The 13,489-nt window shown below is 42.0% G+C and overlaps 1 protein-coding gene across 4 annotated transcripts; it reads right to left on the bottom strand.

Annotated features, from left to right (window-relative positions):
• Nucleotides 1–2,164: 2,164 nt before the first annotated feature.
• Nucleotides 2,165–12,787, bottom strand: LOC116323953 (cytoplasmic polyadenylation element-binding protein 1). 4 transcript variants are annotated; one of them, XM_031744445.2, is made up of 12 exons: nucleotides 12,623–12,787; nucleotides 12,227–12,395; nucleotides 9,919–10,140; nucleotides 8,445–8,674; nucleotides 6,758–7,013; nucleotides 6,564–6,677; nucleotides 5,862–5,951; nucleotides 5,010–5,146; nucleotides 4,384–4,582; nucleotides 4,167–4,261; nucleotides 3,955–4,035; nucleotides 2,165–3,585 (listed from the first exon to the last, which is right to left on the bottom strand). In XM_031744445.2, the coding sequence occupies exons 1-12, from the start codon at nucleotides 12,635–12,637 to the stop codon at nucleotides 3,475–3,477; spliced, it is 1,719 nt and encodes a 572-aa protein (XP_031600305.1). In that variant the 5' UTR covers nucleotides 12,638–12,787; the 3' UTR covers nucleotides 2,165–3,474. The 4 variants fall into 4 exon arrangements, with proteins under 4 accessions (XP_031600305.1, XP_039463508.1, XP_031600304.1 ...); XM_039607574.1 differs by having other exon boundaries at nucleotides 5,847–5,951; nucleotides 12,275–12,395; XM_031744444.2 differs by having other exon boundaries at nucleotides 5,847–5,951; nucleotides 12,623–12,786.
• Nucleotides 12,788–13,489: the final 702 nt, after the last annotated feature.

The raw sequence follows: 13,489 nt of genomic DNA, 5'->3' as shown, positions 1-13,489 counted from the left end.
TATTATGTTGGCATTACTAAATTTGGCTCAATGCTTACATATATATATAAAAGAGTATGCCACAAGGAGGAACCTCTGTGATAATTTAATTTTCTGATAGAAGAGTAGACTGATATATTAAATATTCCTTTATTAGGTGAGAAAATCAGACCATGTCATAAAAGCAATTTAAGTCATACAGAATAGATATCAGAGCCTTGAACAGGCTGACTTCTGCTAAATGGGTCAAACTGGGCAGAAACTATTGTTTGAATGACACATAACATCATTTTTTATAGAATATGATGTAACACTATAGATCAACTTACCTCAGAATATATAAAGCATATAAACAATTACAGCAATATGATGCAACAAACACAGCAGTGCTACTAATCCAAAATACTAAAAGCTTCATAGAACTGAAACATTTATTTTTAGCTCCATTCTGCTGCTGATACATACTTTAGGTTTCTGAATATTAAACTTGTTTCTGCCTTTCATAGTGTTTAACTTGAAGGCCCTGAGTACTTTCTCCCACACTGAAAACACTGGGATGATAAAATTATTTGAACATTACCTAATAAGACTGATTCAGGACAGACAATTAGTTATTTTAAACTTTCCTAGCAGTCCTTCACAAACAGGGAACAGTCTGTCTATTCTTTCCATCTGTCAGCTGCTGCTGGCTCTTCCTCCTCCTCTTCCTCACACACTGCTGAGTTTGTCCTGGTGGATCATCAGGGGTGCAAAGCCTCACAGATGATGTGCAGCAGTGGGTCCCTCAGTCTGTCCTCACTCTGGACACTTGCACACATGGAAATCAAATGTGTGATAAGCTGCAGGATTCAAACACAAGTGTAACTTATAAATACATGTTCATACTTTTATTCCACAATCAGAGAGAAAGAGAGAGTGCAGGACAGACAGACAGGTGACAGTCTCAGGTGTACACACTGCTACAAAACAGCACAAGAGAAGGAGGATTTAGTGTTTGTGTTATTACGAGTGCTAAACAAGAAGAGTTCCCAGATGGCACAGTGGACACGTGTGTGACTGCAAACCGAGCACCATTCACTGACTTTCAGCTTGTTGTGTTTGTGGATATGACTGACTTTAATTATCCATATAGACATCAGATTCTCTGTAAGATTAAGGTCAGCTTTGAACGGCATATATTTTAAAAGCTTTAAAACCAAGTTAACGCTGCAACATCGCTAATGTCACATAACTTTGCTGGCATGTGGCCAACAGTAATGCTTTAATGTTCGTCGTTATTAAACATTTACACATAAATAAGTGACATAATATTCAGTACTTTTAAAAGTCTACTCTTCGGCGGCAAAATTATCCACACCCACCGCCGCGCTGTGAAGTCTGGGATATGTTGGGCCATGAAGGATGCTTCTGGTACGGATCGGGTAGTGACAGACCCATCCTTAAAATTCAGGGAAATGAAGGACGCATTTGAGGGCCGCATTTTGAACAGCCTTTGAATTGAGACAGCCTTCGTCGCGTCGCTGTGACGTAATCGGCCTTAAAATGCGGCCTTTAAGGCTGCAGACCCTGAATTGGGATACAGCCAAAGATCCCGGCCTGATGGTGGAATTGAACTCAGGACCCTCTTGCTGTGCGGCAACCGTGCCACCCCATGACCACCATATGCTCTTGATACTTTAACTGTATTAATATCTCTTGCATAAAACAGCCAATTTTAAGCACAAGATTAAGGTATATCTACATTATATTAGTGTCAGGTTTAGAAGCAACTTGTAGGGAAAGATTGACAAGTTATTAACATCTATCAACCTTGGAGGGGGCTGTGATGTCCCATTTCACACCATTCCCAAGTGTTTGGATGATTTAGTTGAGCTGGTATAGAAGCTGTGCCCATATCAATTTCAGCTTTAATTTTGACTACAAATGTCAAGCACTGCTTTGTGACAGGGGACGTCTTCTAAACATGTCAAACCTTGTAATTTGCCACTGGTCCTTTTCACCAAACCGTACAGACCAGTGACATTCCACTACCAAGTTACCATCATGTTTCCTGGGCTTACAGTTTACCATCTCTTGCAGGTGTGATCACCTCTTAAATCACCAGTTTGGCAGCGACCTGCAGAGGGTGTTGACCGAGATTTCAAAAGAATGACAGCAAAAACCATTAAGAGTCCAGACATGCTAGTAATGCTTAAACACCTTTATTGTGCCCAATCTGAACATACTCCACAACTGTTAAGTAGCAGCAAACTTGGCAGACCACAATGAGGTAGACTTTCAAAACTCTAAAAAGCAGCTGGGCTAAGGGACAACAAGCTCAGCATGACAAACCTAATGGATAAAGAAAAGACACTTCGTCTTTGGCACACAGCTTATTATGCATTTATGTCCAACTGGAACAGGAAGGCAAAATGGGATAAGAAAGCATTGAATCATGTACTGGTCTACTCAAGCTCTGGGATAGATAATTTATCATCAGCTAAGTGGAAGTTCTTACATTCAACAGGAAACAAGCAGCTGTTCTAACATAGGCATGTCCCCCTGCCGATGTACAAAAAGTGATTAAAAACCACTGCCACCTCTCCACACGTGCAAATTAAAAAGTGCAAAAACAAAAATCAAACTATGTACAAATGATTTGCTCACTGTACTTTCATCAAGATCCATCAGTTGCTTGGAAAAAGAAAATGGATTACCAGTTGAGTTATCCAGTACTACCGTTACATTTAATATAACTGGACCAACAAAGTCGAAGTAGTACATCCAACAATTTGTGCCCATTCAGTTGAAATTTGGGAGGGCAAATTAAAAAAAAAAAAAAAAAAAAAAGCCAGGAAAAAAAAAAAAAAAGGGGTTTTCCCATAAACAGCCACTGGGTATAATTGTTCAGAATTTTCATGTCATGACTTAAAACCGTTTGTGTACAAATTAGTAAAAAACTGCGTAAAAATGTCTGAAATGCGACTGGTTAAATGAAGCCCAACATTCAACTCCCAAAAGTAAGAAACACCAGTTGGCTTGCACAGGAAAAAACTGATGCCAACTGGGGGTAGGGGGAGGGGGGGAAAATAAAAATTTAAAGGCACTGTATGGCGTTTGCCAATGAACGGCAATGAGACTTGCGTGATTGCTCTTCACTATGCAACACATGTAAACGAAAAAAAAAAAAATTTAAAGAAATGGTGTTTTCATCCACTTCTTAACCTTAGGCTGACTCCCATCTTTCCATCTGGCCACAAGTCTGGGAAAATGCATAAGAGTGAAGGGCCCCTTGTCTTTCCCAACAAGGTCACTGTGCATAGTGCCACTGTGAACAGCAAAAATGTAGCAAGTGCAAAAGTGAACATTTTCTATAGTGATATCCCCAGTGCCTGGTGGTGTGCCATGGTATCCTTGTACCGGAGGTCTGGCACACGTGCTCTCCTTGGCGGGCAGCCTTGCCCCGTGCAGACGGGCACCTCCTCTGGCCCTTCAGGGACTCTGAATCCGTCTCCTCTAGCTGGAGTCCCTGTTCTTCTGGTTGCGCATGAGGGGCCGGTGGTTGCTTAAGATGTCCATTGAGTGCTGCCAGTGCCAGCAGGAGCGGCAGTAGTACTTGAAGCAGGCCTAAGAGTGCATTATAGAGGCACGTCTGATTTAAAATCAGTTTAACAATATTATCACTTAAACTTTAATTAAACTACCAATAAAACAAGACAAGTTCTAAACTTCTATAACAACATCACTCCCATATTTCAATAGAGAACTTTAAGTACAACTGTTCTCACAGAAGATTAGGTTGAACTACAGTTAAGACTCAAGCTGCATAATTCCCTTTTTCTGTGTCCTCTCATTTACAAACAAGTTTAAAGGATCATGATTTAATTACCAAATTTTAATATTCTGGTTCAGCATAAGACATGAAGTCTACTGGACAGAAAGCTTGACTGAACCCAGCCACTGCTCACAAAAAAGGGAGCAGGAGTTTCCACTGACCTGGTCTCTGCAGAAGAAAGGTCCAGGTTGGCGAAGGCAAACTTGACACATGGAGTCTTCCAGGTAGGGGTCAATCTGAACCTGAAGGGGAAACAACGCTCAATTTATAGCAGACAAGTTTTGAAAATTGACACTTAACCAAAAGCAGCACAAAACTGTTGAAAGACTTCTCTGCTGCTGTGGAGAACACATGCAGTAAACAATGTCTTTACCTTCTTTGTAAACTTGGGTGTTTTAATCTCCACAAATGCTGCGCACACAGCCTTCAGGTAACTGCGCTGATTATTGAAAGTGACACGTCCAGAGCCTGTACAGAAGACAAATCATGTCACTCAAAGCAGCTCTTAAAGGTCAAACCACACCTACAGTGGTCACCAAGAACCACACTGCAGTAGATGCTGACTGACAATTCGAGACTAGCAGTCTCACCTATTGGGTACTTGTGCTTGTCCGTGTCGATGCCAGCATACATGACTCCTCCAAAGAGATCGTTCATGATGCTGGCCAGCGCCTCAGCATTCAGCATGCCGTGCAGCGCGCCAACAAACACAGTCTTACTCGGGTCCAGACGTTGAGCAGGGCAACGGACGTAGTTGCTGTCAGAGATCACCCAGGGTATCACCTGCACCTGTAGCAGCCAAGAGCCACAGCATTCAGGACAGACATCCTCGCTTCCTGTCCTTCAATAGGATCGCTCACTAAACAAAAGCCAACTGTCTCGTAATAAGTGTGCTCAACAAGAAGGTCTGACCAAAGAATCCATAGACGTAGAAGCTTTCTACATGTGTCCATATATATATATATGTGTGTGCTGGTGATCTCACTTGAATTAGTCATTGTTGAAATCTGACAAACAAGGTGTGTGAAATCAGATTCTACAGCATCTAATCCTGGACAACCCATTTCTTGGAGTTACATCACAGACAGAATTCAAACTATACCTATATTTCTTAAACATACTCGAGTACAATATGACAGCTATTTGATTATCCAGCATTTCGTAAGTTGTAAATGCAGTGAGTAAATAATGCCTTGCATGCTTCGTTTCCACCTACATCCTTGCATCGCATTCTGCGGCTGGACATCTTGAAGTAGTACTCTCTGTTGTCCTCAGGGTGAAACGGGTCCTGGGAGCAGGCGTGGAGCAAAGCCCGGACAGACTTCTCATTCTCAAACACCAGGTAAACGTAGCCTACAGACAAACAGCAAAACACTTTAAAAGAGGCTTACTTGCTGCATCATTCTGCAGGGCAGACCGATACCACGGGTGCTACAGTGCATGTTGCCTCTTGAACTACAAGCTACAACAACCCAAGACTGAGTAACAGCAACTACAGTAAGACTTGTTAGCATTTAATATAGTTTCCAAAAGGTTCTGACAGTTTACAACTTGTCTGTAGCAGATTTGCTGAAAGCTTTGAAAGGTGCCGAGTACTTGACACCAAGCCAGGTTTAATGCTTTTAATGATGCGACTGCAAAAGTGAAACACTAAGTTCCAAGTCCAACCGAAAAAGTTAGGAGTGTAAAGTAATGCATAATTAGACTGATAAATCAGTGATGAAATGCTGACCAAATTTAGCCCAAGTCCATATAAAATGTAGATTTAAGAAAATTTGAGAAAAATAATGACTTGAAAAACTGTCATAAAACCAGTTTACAACTTAATGGCCTGTGGGGGTACGTCACCACTGGAGGTCCACAAAACTCATTTATACAAACTAATTAGCAAAGTGTTACCGAAAGCATTTGCCCACCCCTGCTTCTAACACCGTGTTTTATGCTCCAGTAATGCTCAGAATCTCCATCAGTTACTCACCACCTTTCTACATGCTCACCACAGTGCCACCTTAAAACCAGAAGGAAAAAAAATAGCCTACCAGCTCTTTGTTACCTTTGGCGACATTACCTTTGGGAGGACAGCGAGGGTGCTTTCCATCCTTACCCGGCCACTCCACAGTCAGCGGGCCATAACCACTGAAGGTGTTGATCAGGCCAGCTGAAATAAAGCATCAGTTTGTGAGGGTGGAATAACAATGCACATCTTCAGTGTGTGACAGTGAGATGTACCAAGATAGTAAGGTTTGAACCAATGCCTGTAATCTCTGCCAAAAAGACTACAGTAAATAAGGGTTTAAGTAGAGTCATTTTTAAAAATGAATGATATCCAAGAATGCATGTTTATTTCATGCTGCCATTAGTCCCAAGCTCTAGTTTTCAGTGGCTGCCATTTATAGCCACACATCTGCAGCTGTTGCCAAGATACTGGTTAGCAAACTAAACAATTCAGCATTAATCAATTCTGTAAAGCTACAATAAAAAAAGCTGGCATGTACCAAGTAAAACACACTATAGCTGACTGTTATACTGTTAAGTGAACTGTTCAGAACCATCAGAGCCACATGTGTTAAAACATTAAAGTAGGGCCAAACCTGAAAAACCCAAAGGGAATAAAAGTCTATGTGCATCCACAGAAACAGATTTAAGCATGTCTGTATCTGGGATTTCAATACACAATCTTTTCAAATCTTTAAAACAAAAACCAAACAACCCCCGTCATAAAATCAGAAGAACGTGTTTGAAAATAAAGACCGTTTACAGCCACACTTACCTTCCGTGATGTCCCAAGGTACACCACCAAGAAAGACCTTGCAGGAGTAAAGAGGATCTTTATTGTTACGGGGAGGCAGCTGTCCACTCCAGGTGAATGTCGCCTCATTCACAGCTGAGTTGAAAACAAGACAGACAAGGTTTGTGGATTGGTCATGCTTAACAGTTTCAAGATGATTAATGAGTAGTGACTACCTGCAGCCTGTCTATGCAGGCGGGCTTCCCTCTCAATGCTGAAAGCATCCTCTGGCTGATCAAGTACATCTGCACCTGGCCACGAAGAGCCACCACGCCAGCGACGGGAAATAGCCAAGGAGGAAGGGCTGGCACTGGATGGAGGGGTCAGAGGAGAGCTAGTGTCCTGAGGGTCCAGGCGAGAGCCCAGTCGCAGCAGGTCCTTCTGCACGTTTGACGTGAGATAAGGCAGGGGAGGGGAAATCCGCAAAGTGGACTGGAGAAGAAGATATGCGTTAGTGTAAAGTGGCCTCATATTTTCCTCCATTCTGTGTATTAAAATAAAAAAGTCTGAAATTCACTGAAAGGTTTAGACTGGGTGCAGTATCTGACTTGATAATCAGAAATTTGCAGTCCACACTGTCTGCTGCCAAAACTCGAAGTTAATAAATGCCAATGTGGCACAAAAAATAAAAACCCTACAGGATTAATCTTTTCTTTGCATGCCTTAATATAACTGATTAATTTCTGACATCCATCTCCAACAATCATTTTTGATGTTTTACAAGGAAAAAAGCCAGAAAGTTAAAACTGAAAATATCCTGTGATGAAGCCTGACCAATGAAGCTGATGATTGACATTAATCTATTGGGGACACAGCAAACAATTTAAATCCTCAAAGTTAAAAAGCAGGCCAAAGGAAGGTTAAGGTAGATTCCTGTCAGTTGAGGAGAACGTAACAATCTTAAAAAGGTAAAGTGTAAAATCTCACCGCTAGATATCAGTATACTGCAGATTGTAGTCAACCAAATTCGATTTAGTGCCCCTCCAGATTTAAGTACATAATCTTATCTACAGCGGCTGCTGGAGGACAAACAGCTCTGGCCACTATTCATCTGTAGTGATTGTTGGCCATCAGTCACTGTTCATCAGCTGTCAATATGCCGAGTGTCCATTTACTCTGAAAGTGGCTGTAAAACTTTGAAAGGCGTCCAATACAAGCTGGTGAGTCAGTAAAGCTCACTTCCGTCCAATGACAGATATTGCGATGAGCAGAAGATACCAGTTTTGGTTGTAAGCACTGCTTTTTACAGTATTAGTGAAACTGTCTTTCTAAAAAGTCTGACTTTAGGACACAAAAGCCTAACATTAGCTGGCATAATGTTAGCTTATACCCAGCTGCTGCCATTTAGTAGACTTAAACGTGACCCAGACCGTTGACAACTGTGACAATATTGGGACTAAATAAGCATGTTTGTGTGTTAGAGGAGACTTCAGTTCAGGTAATGAGCTTTGAGGTGAAGAGGTTATAGTTGAAATGGCGTGCTCTCTCAGCCCCTGTATACAATATGGCAGGGCAACATGGTGGCTTCCCCAAACTGTCTAATCTTGTGCATTTCTAATAGATTAATTTTAGATTTATGACAATGCATCAACTGTTGGAAGATGTAATTACACATTAGAACAACAATTTTTTTCCCCCTTAAATAACCTTAAATTACTTTATCATACCTTTAAGTGCAAGACTCTTGCAGAGAAATGAAAGTGAAGTTCATGCACACAAATCACACTCTAAGCCCATCTTTTCATGCCACACCCTGTAGATTTGGATGCTACAGTAAAACAGTAAATGGGTCGATTGAGGTTTGAGATATTCACCTTCCACCAATCCAACACAAAGCTGGAGAATAAAAGTCATCTGCCTTACCAACATGTCACACAGGTGATCTGAGCCAGAGCTGAAGCCACTGGTCTCCGAGTCTTCAGGACTGCTGGAGCGAGAGTCCAAAAAGGAGCATGAGTCTAGACGGTTTGCCATACGAGCAACACCGGGAAACTTCTCCAGAAAGTCAGCCGTCATGCTCATGGAATCGGGGGGCAGGTAGCCTGGGGGCTTTCCAAGGAGGCCACTGAAGGGACTGTTCAGTAGACCCAACACTGAAAAACAATTACAATCAGTATGAAAAGAGTGCGATCTGTGCCAGCCAAGCTATCGAGTAAGGTTACTCGATAGCTTGTTTGCCATTTCAGCTTTTCAAGTAAACTGAAGAAAATGGGATTTGTGCCCAAAGAGCTGCATTGATTTGTTAGGAATGAAGCTGCACAGCAAACTCGAGTTTCAAAAGGTGCATCTTCAAGGGCATCTTAAATTGAGTTTTGTGCTGAATCTACAGACAGACATTGATCAGAACTGAAAGGTAGCCATGTGAACTGAGGTTTCCAAAAATATTCTTAGTCAAGATACCAGATGTGCAAGCTGGCTGCCAACAGAGCCTTAAAGCTCAAGTTGTTGAGTCATTCAATTGGTTTTATTTTCTAACCAGACTGCTGATGAAACAATTTCTCCCCTCAGATGCTAGATGCCTTTTTATAAGTCAAATCAATTGGAAGCCAGTGTTTCTAACAAATCCAGTAAATACCAAGCAACAATTCCTTAAGCATTAACAAGTCACTTGTTCTTGATGCCCAAGTGAGTCAGCTGGCAACAGTGATGGGTATGTACGGTGTGGCCTGCAAGTCAACATGAGGCTCTGAGGGGGATTATTCAGCTGTAGGCCGCATTCAAAGCTTTGTCCCACTTTGTTGCAGGCCCAGTTTGGAAAGCTTTAAATGAAGTTACACTGGGTTGGTGTGGACATGCAGCAAAACTATAGTGCTACAAATGGGTCAGGACAAATGGGGCATCCTTATCAGTGCCGCTCAAATGGCAAAACAGCCTCAAACGAGACCTGTCTGAAGAATGTCAAAATTTACACATACTTGGCGTACCTCTGTCACTCAGCTTTGACTTAGGCTGATATGTAGGGTTAGTGCAGTTTTCTGACTGACATCCCTGACTGAAGTTTGATCAACAGGTAACAAATATTTAACTTGACTCTCTATTTAACTTGGGAAAGAAAAGTAGCTTCACTGGCTGTTCGTGTGTTTGCTAGGGATGCAGTAAAGCAAAACTGCCACATCATCCTCCGTAGTGACGCTACAGGCTGTTCCCACACCGACTGCTGTTAATCAACCATCTTATTTTGATATTAATAAGATCTACACAATAAAAAAAAACAACCTTACTATATCCATTCCAATTTTCTCTTCAAAAGTAAGAGCCAGAAAAAAAACTTTTGGGGAAACTGGTACCTCCAAAACAACAGAATGCTATAACACACAGTTAAAGGTCTGGCACTTACTGGAGGGTGAGCTGGTTTGAACGTGAGATGGGGAGGTGTGTGTATCTGCCTCCTGGCTGCTCCAAGGTTTGTCCCAGCCAGACAGACGGAGAGACTGAAGACCCAGGCCCAGGTCTGTGACACCCGACGGGTCCCTGGACAACGACATGTCCTGAGAGCCAGGCATGGCATCGCAGTTTGGGAAAAGCATCCTCCTGCTGCCCACTGCAGCCAGGTCCGACTCTGCCGAAATCCAGTTCACAGATTAAGCAAGAGCGAAAGGAGATAAGTGTTAGACAGCCATAAAGAACGTTTTTCAACCTCCCATCGGCATCATTATACAGAAAAGATCAAAGCAAGACTTGTCAAAACCCCTTTTGGTAAAGAAACCGCAATAAACTCCCTCAATAAACACATCTCCCCTACCCTGGCTGACGGCGGAGCTAACCTGCTGCCTCTGTGCCCGGTGCAACTGCCATGCATCTCCGTCCGCATCACTGACCCACCTAGCAGCATGTGACATGGCTGCTGATGCACTCGCACACCCCTGCTAATGACATCAGCTTCCCCCACCTCCCCGCTTCCTTGCCTAACAACTGTGTAATGAAAAATTCCTGTTGGAGCTATTGGCTTGTTGATAGAAGTACTCCCCTCTGGTAGGCACAGCACGTCTCCGAGTCAGTGTGAAGACAGCTGCTGCCGTTACTGCTGCTTACTCTGTGTCTAGCCTTGTTTCCCCGAGCAAGCTGACAGAGGCAGGAGGGAGGGGGGGGGAGAGAGGGGCAGAGCTACAGAAGCATGGCGGGAGGCAGCATGGGAGCAAATGACTCAGCAGACTTCAACTAAAGTATTGTAGACTTGAGGATGCTCAGGGTATTTCAGTTTCAGACTGGCTTGTGAATTTATTTTAGCACACCAACACTGAACAAACGGGCAAGCAGTGTCTTGCTGTAGCTGAAGCAGCTGACTGATCAGATGTTGAGGACTGAGTGATTTGCACCACCAGCTCCTCCCTTCCCTCTCCAGGCCTGGAAAGCTTCCAGCTGCCAGTTACACCCCTGATTCAGCAAGACTAAGCTGGAGTGGATGGGACAGAGACCAAAGAAGAACTTCAGCTCATTGTGCATCAAGACCCAGCTTACCTTTGCTATGCAACATTTATGCTCTGCTCATGTCAAACTAAGGATTGTATTGTCATCTAAAAACAAGACCAGAAGTCACAAGAGCAGACATGCCTTAAGCAAACTAACTGAAAGAAAGGACTCCAGCACTGAGCTGAGCCAAAATCTTGGCAAATACCTCTCCTGTGGTTTTTAAAAAAAAAAAAAAAAAAAAAAAAAAAAAAAGACACTTAGAACTACTGCAATGCTGCAGACCAGCAATGCAGTATGAATCAGCTGCTGGCACCTGAATAAAAAGACAAGGTGAAGGAGGTTCAACAGCTTTAAAAAAGTCAAAGGGGGATTTCCATTATAGGCAATGCAGCCTCTCATCTTACAGAGTACCACATTGGTTTTGCACACTGCATGCATGTTCCTTCATGGTTTTGTGGTTTTAAGGAAAATGCAAACCACAGCAGCAGGAGAAGCTCCCACCGAGGTTAGAGGTCATGTGACCTGCTTTCTAACACTTCACTGTACATGAAACTAAAAGCATCAAAATTCACACAACTGAGAAATACTGGGAATTTCCAAAGAAATTCAAGCACTTTGGGACTCAAATTGTTGCAATATTGCTTATGTAATATCCCTCAATACTACTGTACCTGTATTACTAATATAGCCCAATCTTTAGGTTTACTGAAAGAAAATTCTGCTTGAATAGCTAAAACACTTCCTTTTCTAGGATTTGCACAAGGATTTCCTGCTTTGTTATAAATATCATCTCAGGCTGTTTCCTGGTCAAAAACTGCATTTAAGATGAAAACACTGGAAAGGAAACCCATTTGGGAAATTGTAGTCTACAAGATTAAAACATTTTTATCAGACAGTGAAAACAGCTGTTGATACCATCTGGGGCCCAAAATCAAGGCCTTCACGTTTCCCTGACTGCAAGTGACCACAATGAGCACATGATGTGTAGGCAAATAAAGTTAGCAGAAAATGCAGTTTGACTATTAGACCTTAATAAAAGTACTACAGACTTGCGCGGACTTTGCTACGTATTAAGCTATTTGAGCATTTCTAAAACCCTTGCAACCCTCATGGCTACAGCCTCGTTTTAAATAAGTTTAGGCTGCAGTAGTGTCGGATACTACTGGTTTCTCGCCTTTGCACACAAGCCCACCAATGTTTAACTCTTGCAGAGTGAATGACGAGTGAGGGTTTACCGGACATCAGGTTTGGTTTTCCCTTGGTGTTGGGTGTGGTGCACACACCGGTGAAATCCAGAGCGTTGCCCAGCATAGTGTTCATCCTGCGGAAGATGTCTGCGTTGCTGCAGGTGGACAGTGCCGGAGAATCGGTGTCCGGGCTCTCAGGCCTGCGGGCTTCGTTTCTCTGCAGAAGGAGGCCGTGAGAGGGACACAATTAACCCAGCACTCATGCTAAAAGCTAAAGGTCAAGCTTGTGCACCATGCTGCAAAGTGAATTTTTGTTTGTTTGTTTGTTTGTTTTGTTCCGGGGAGGAACTAATGGGCCAAATGAGGCGGTATACGTTCAAATAATAACGTTAGACGTGGCGCAAAACTGACTTATTTCACCCATTTAATGCCGTTTCAACTCACCAGGGAAAACGCCATGATGTGGACAGACAGCCTAAAAGAAATGTCACAACAACGACCGCTGGCTGCAATAAAAGGTCATATTTATGAGGCGTGCTAACAGCTAATTAGTCATAATTTAGTGAACGTGTGCCCAGCTAATGACAGTGCTCGAGGGCCTCAGTCCGTTCACGTGCTCCACATCAAAGAGGAGGCCGCTGAAGGGAAAATCACGTGTTACTGTGGCCAACAATTTAAAGAGAGGCTTATTTAAAAATTACAGGGATATTTATCAATATTATAGCAGACAGAATATGTTTTATACGTGCAAACGTGAATTATGTCATTAAAAATAAAATAAAATACGCCAACATATAAAACCACAGTGCTCTCAGTGATTGCTGCGATGGAATCACAGAATAGGACAAAAATAAAATAATAATTAAAAAATAGTATAGTACTATAATTTCAGATGGATGTGAACTACATTTGTTCTTATAAATTAATGTAAGAATTGTTTGTTTGAACATAACTGAAATATGACTCTTCAGTTCAGAGGCATGCCTTTAAACTTTATTTATCAAGAAAGGCAAGACTTAAAAACAGTTGTGAAGACCTCTAATAATAACCTGACTACTAATAACTACTACAAAAACAAATAAAAACAATGAAATAATGATTAAAAATGTTCATAAAAACACGTTTATACAAATGTTAGACAATATAAAAACAATAACATTCCAGGGTTATTGGAGCTTTACTTTGAAAATATTCAAATTAATTGAAAGGAAACACCTTGTGTGTCTCATTTTTTTCTTAAAAACAGCTTCATATGCTTTATCATTGTGACCCAAGATTCATTAAAGCAGATCTTGTATTCTTTCCTCTGGT

The sequence above is a fragment of the Oreochromis aureus genome, linkage group 1, assembly GCF_013358895.1.
Source record: "Oreochromis aureus strain Israel breed Guangdong linkage group 1, ZZ_aureus, whole genome shotgun sequence".
Taxonomy (NCBI): domain Eukaryota; kingdom Metazoa; phylum Chordata; class Actinopteri; order Cichliformes; family Cichlidae; genus Oreochromis; species Oreochromis aureus.
This window is presented reverse-complemented; position numbering and strand designations above follow the sequence as displayed.

Excerpts from the sequence above, each read along its gene's own strand:
- LOC116323953 (XM_031744444.2), bottom strand. Across the intron at positions 7,014-8,444 it reads ATCACCTGTGTGACATGTTG|TCCACTTTGCGGATTTCCCC; the intron begins GTAAGGCAGATG and ends CTTCTTCTCCAG. Across the intron at positions 6,678-6,757 it reads CCTGCATAGACAGGCTGCAG|CTGTGAATGAGGCGACATTC; the intron begins GTAGTCACTACT and ends TTTTCAACTCAG.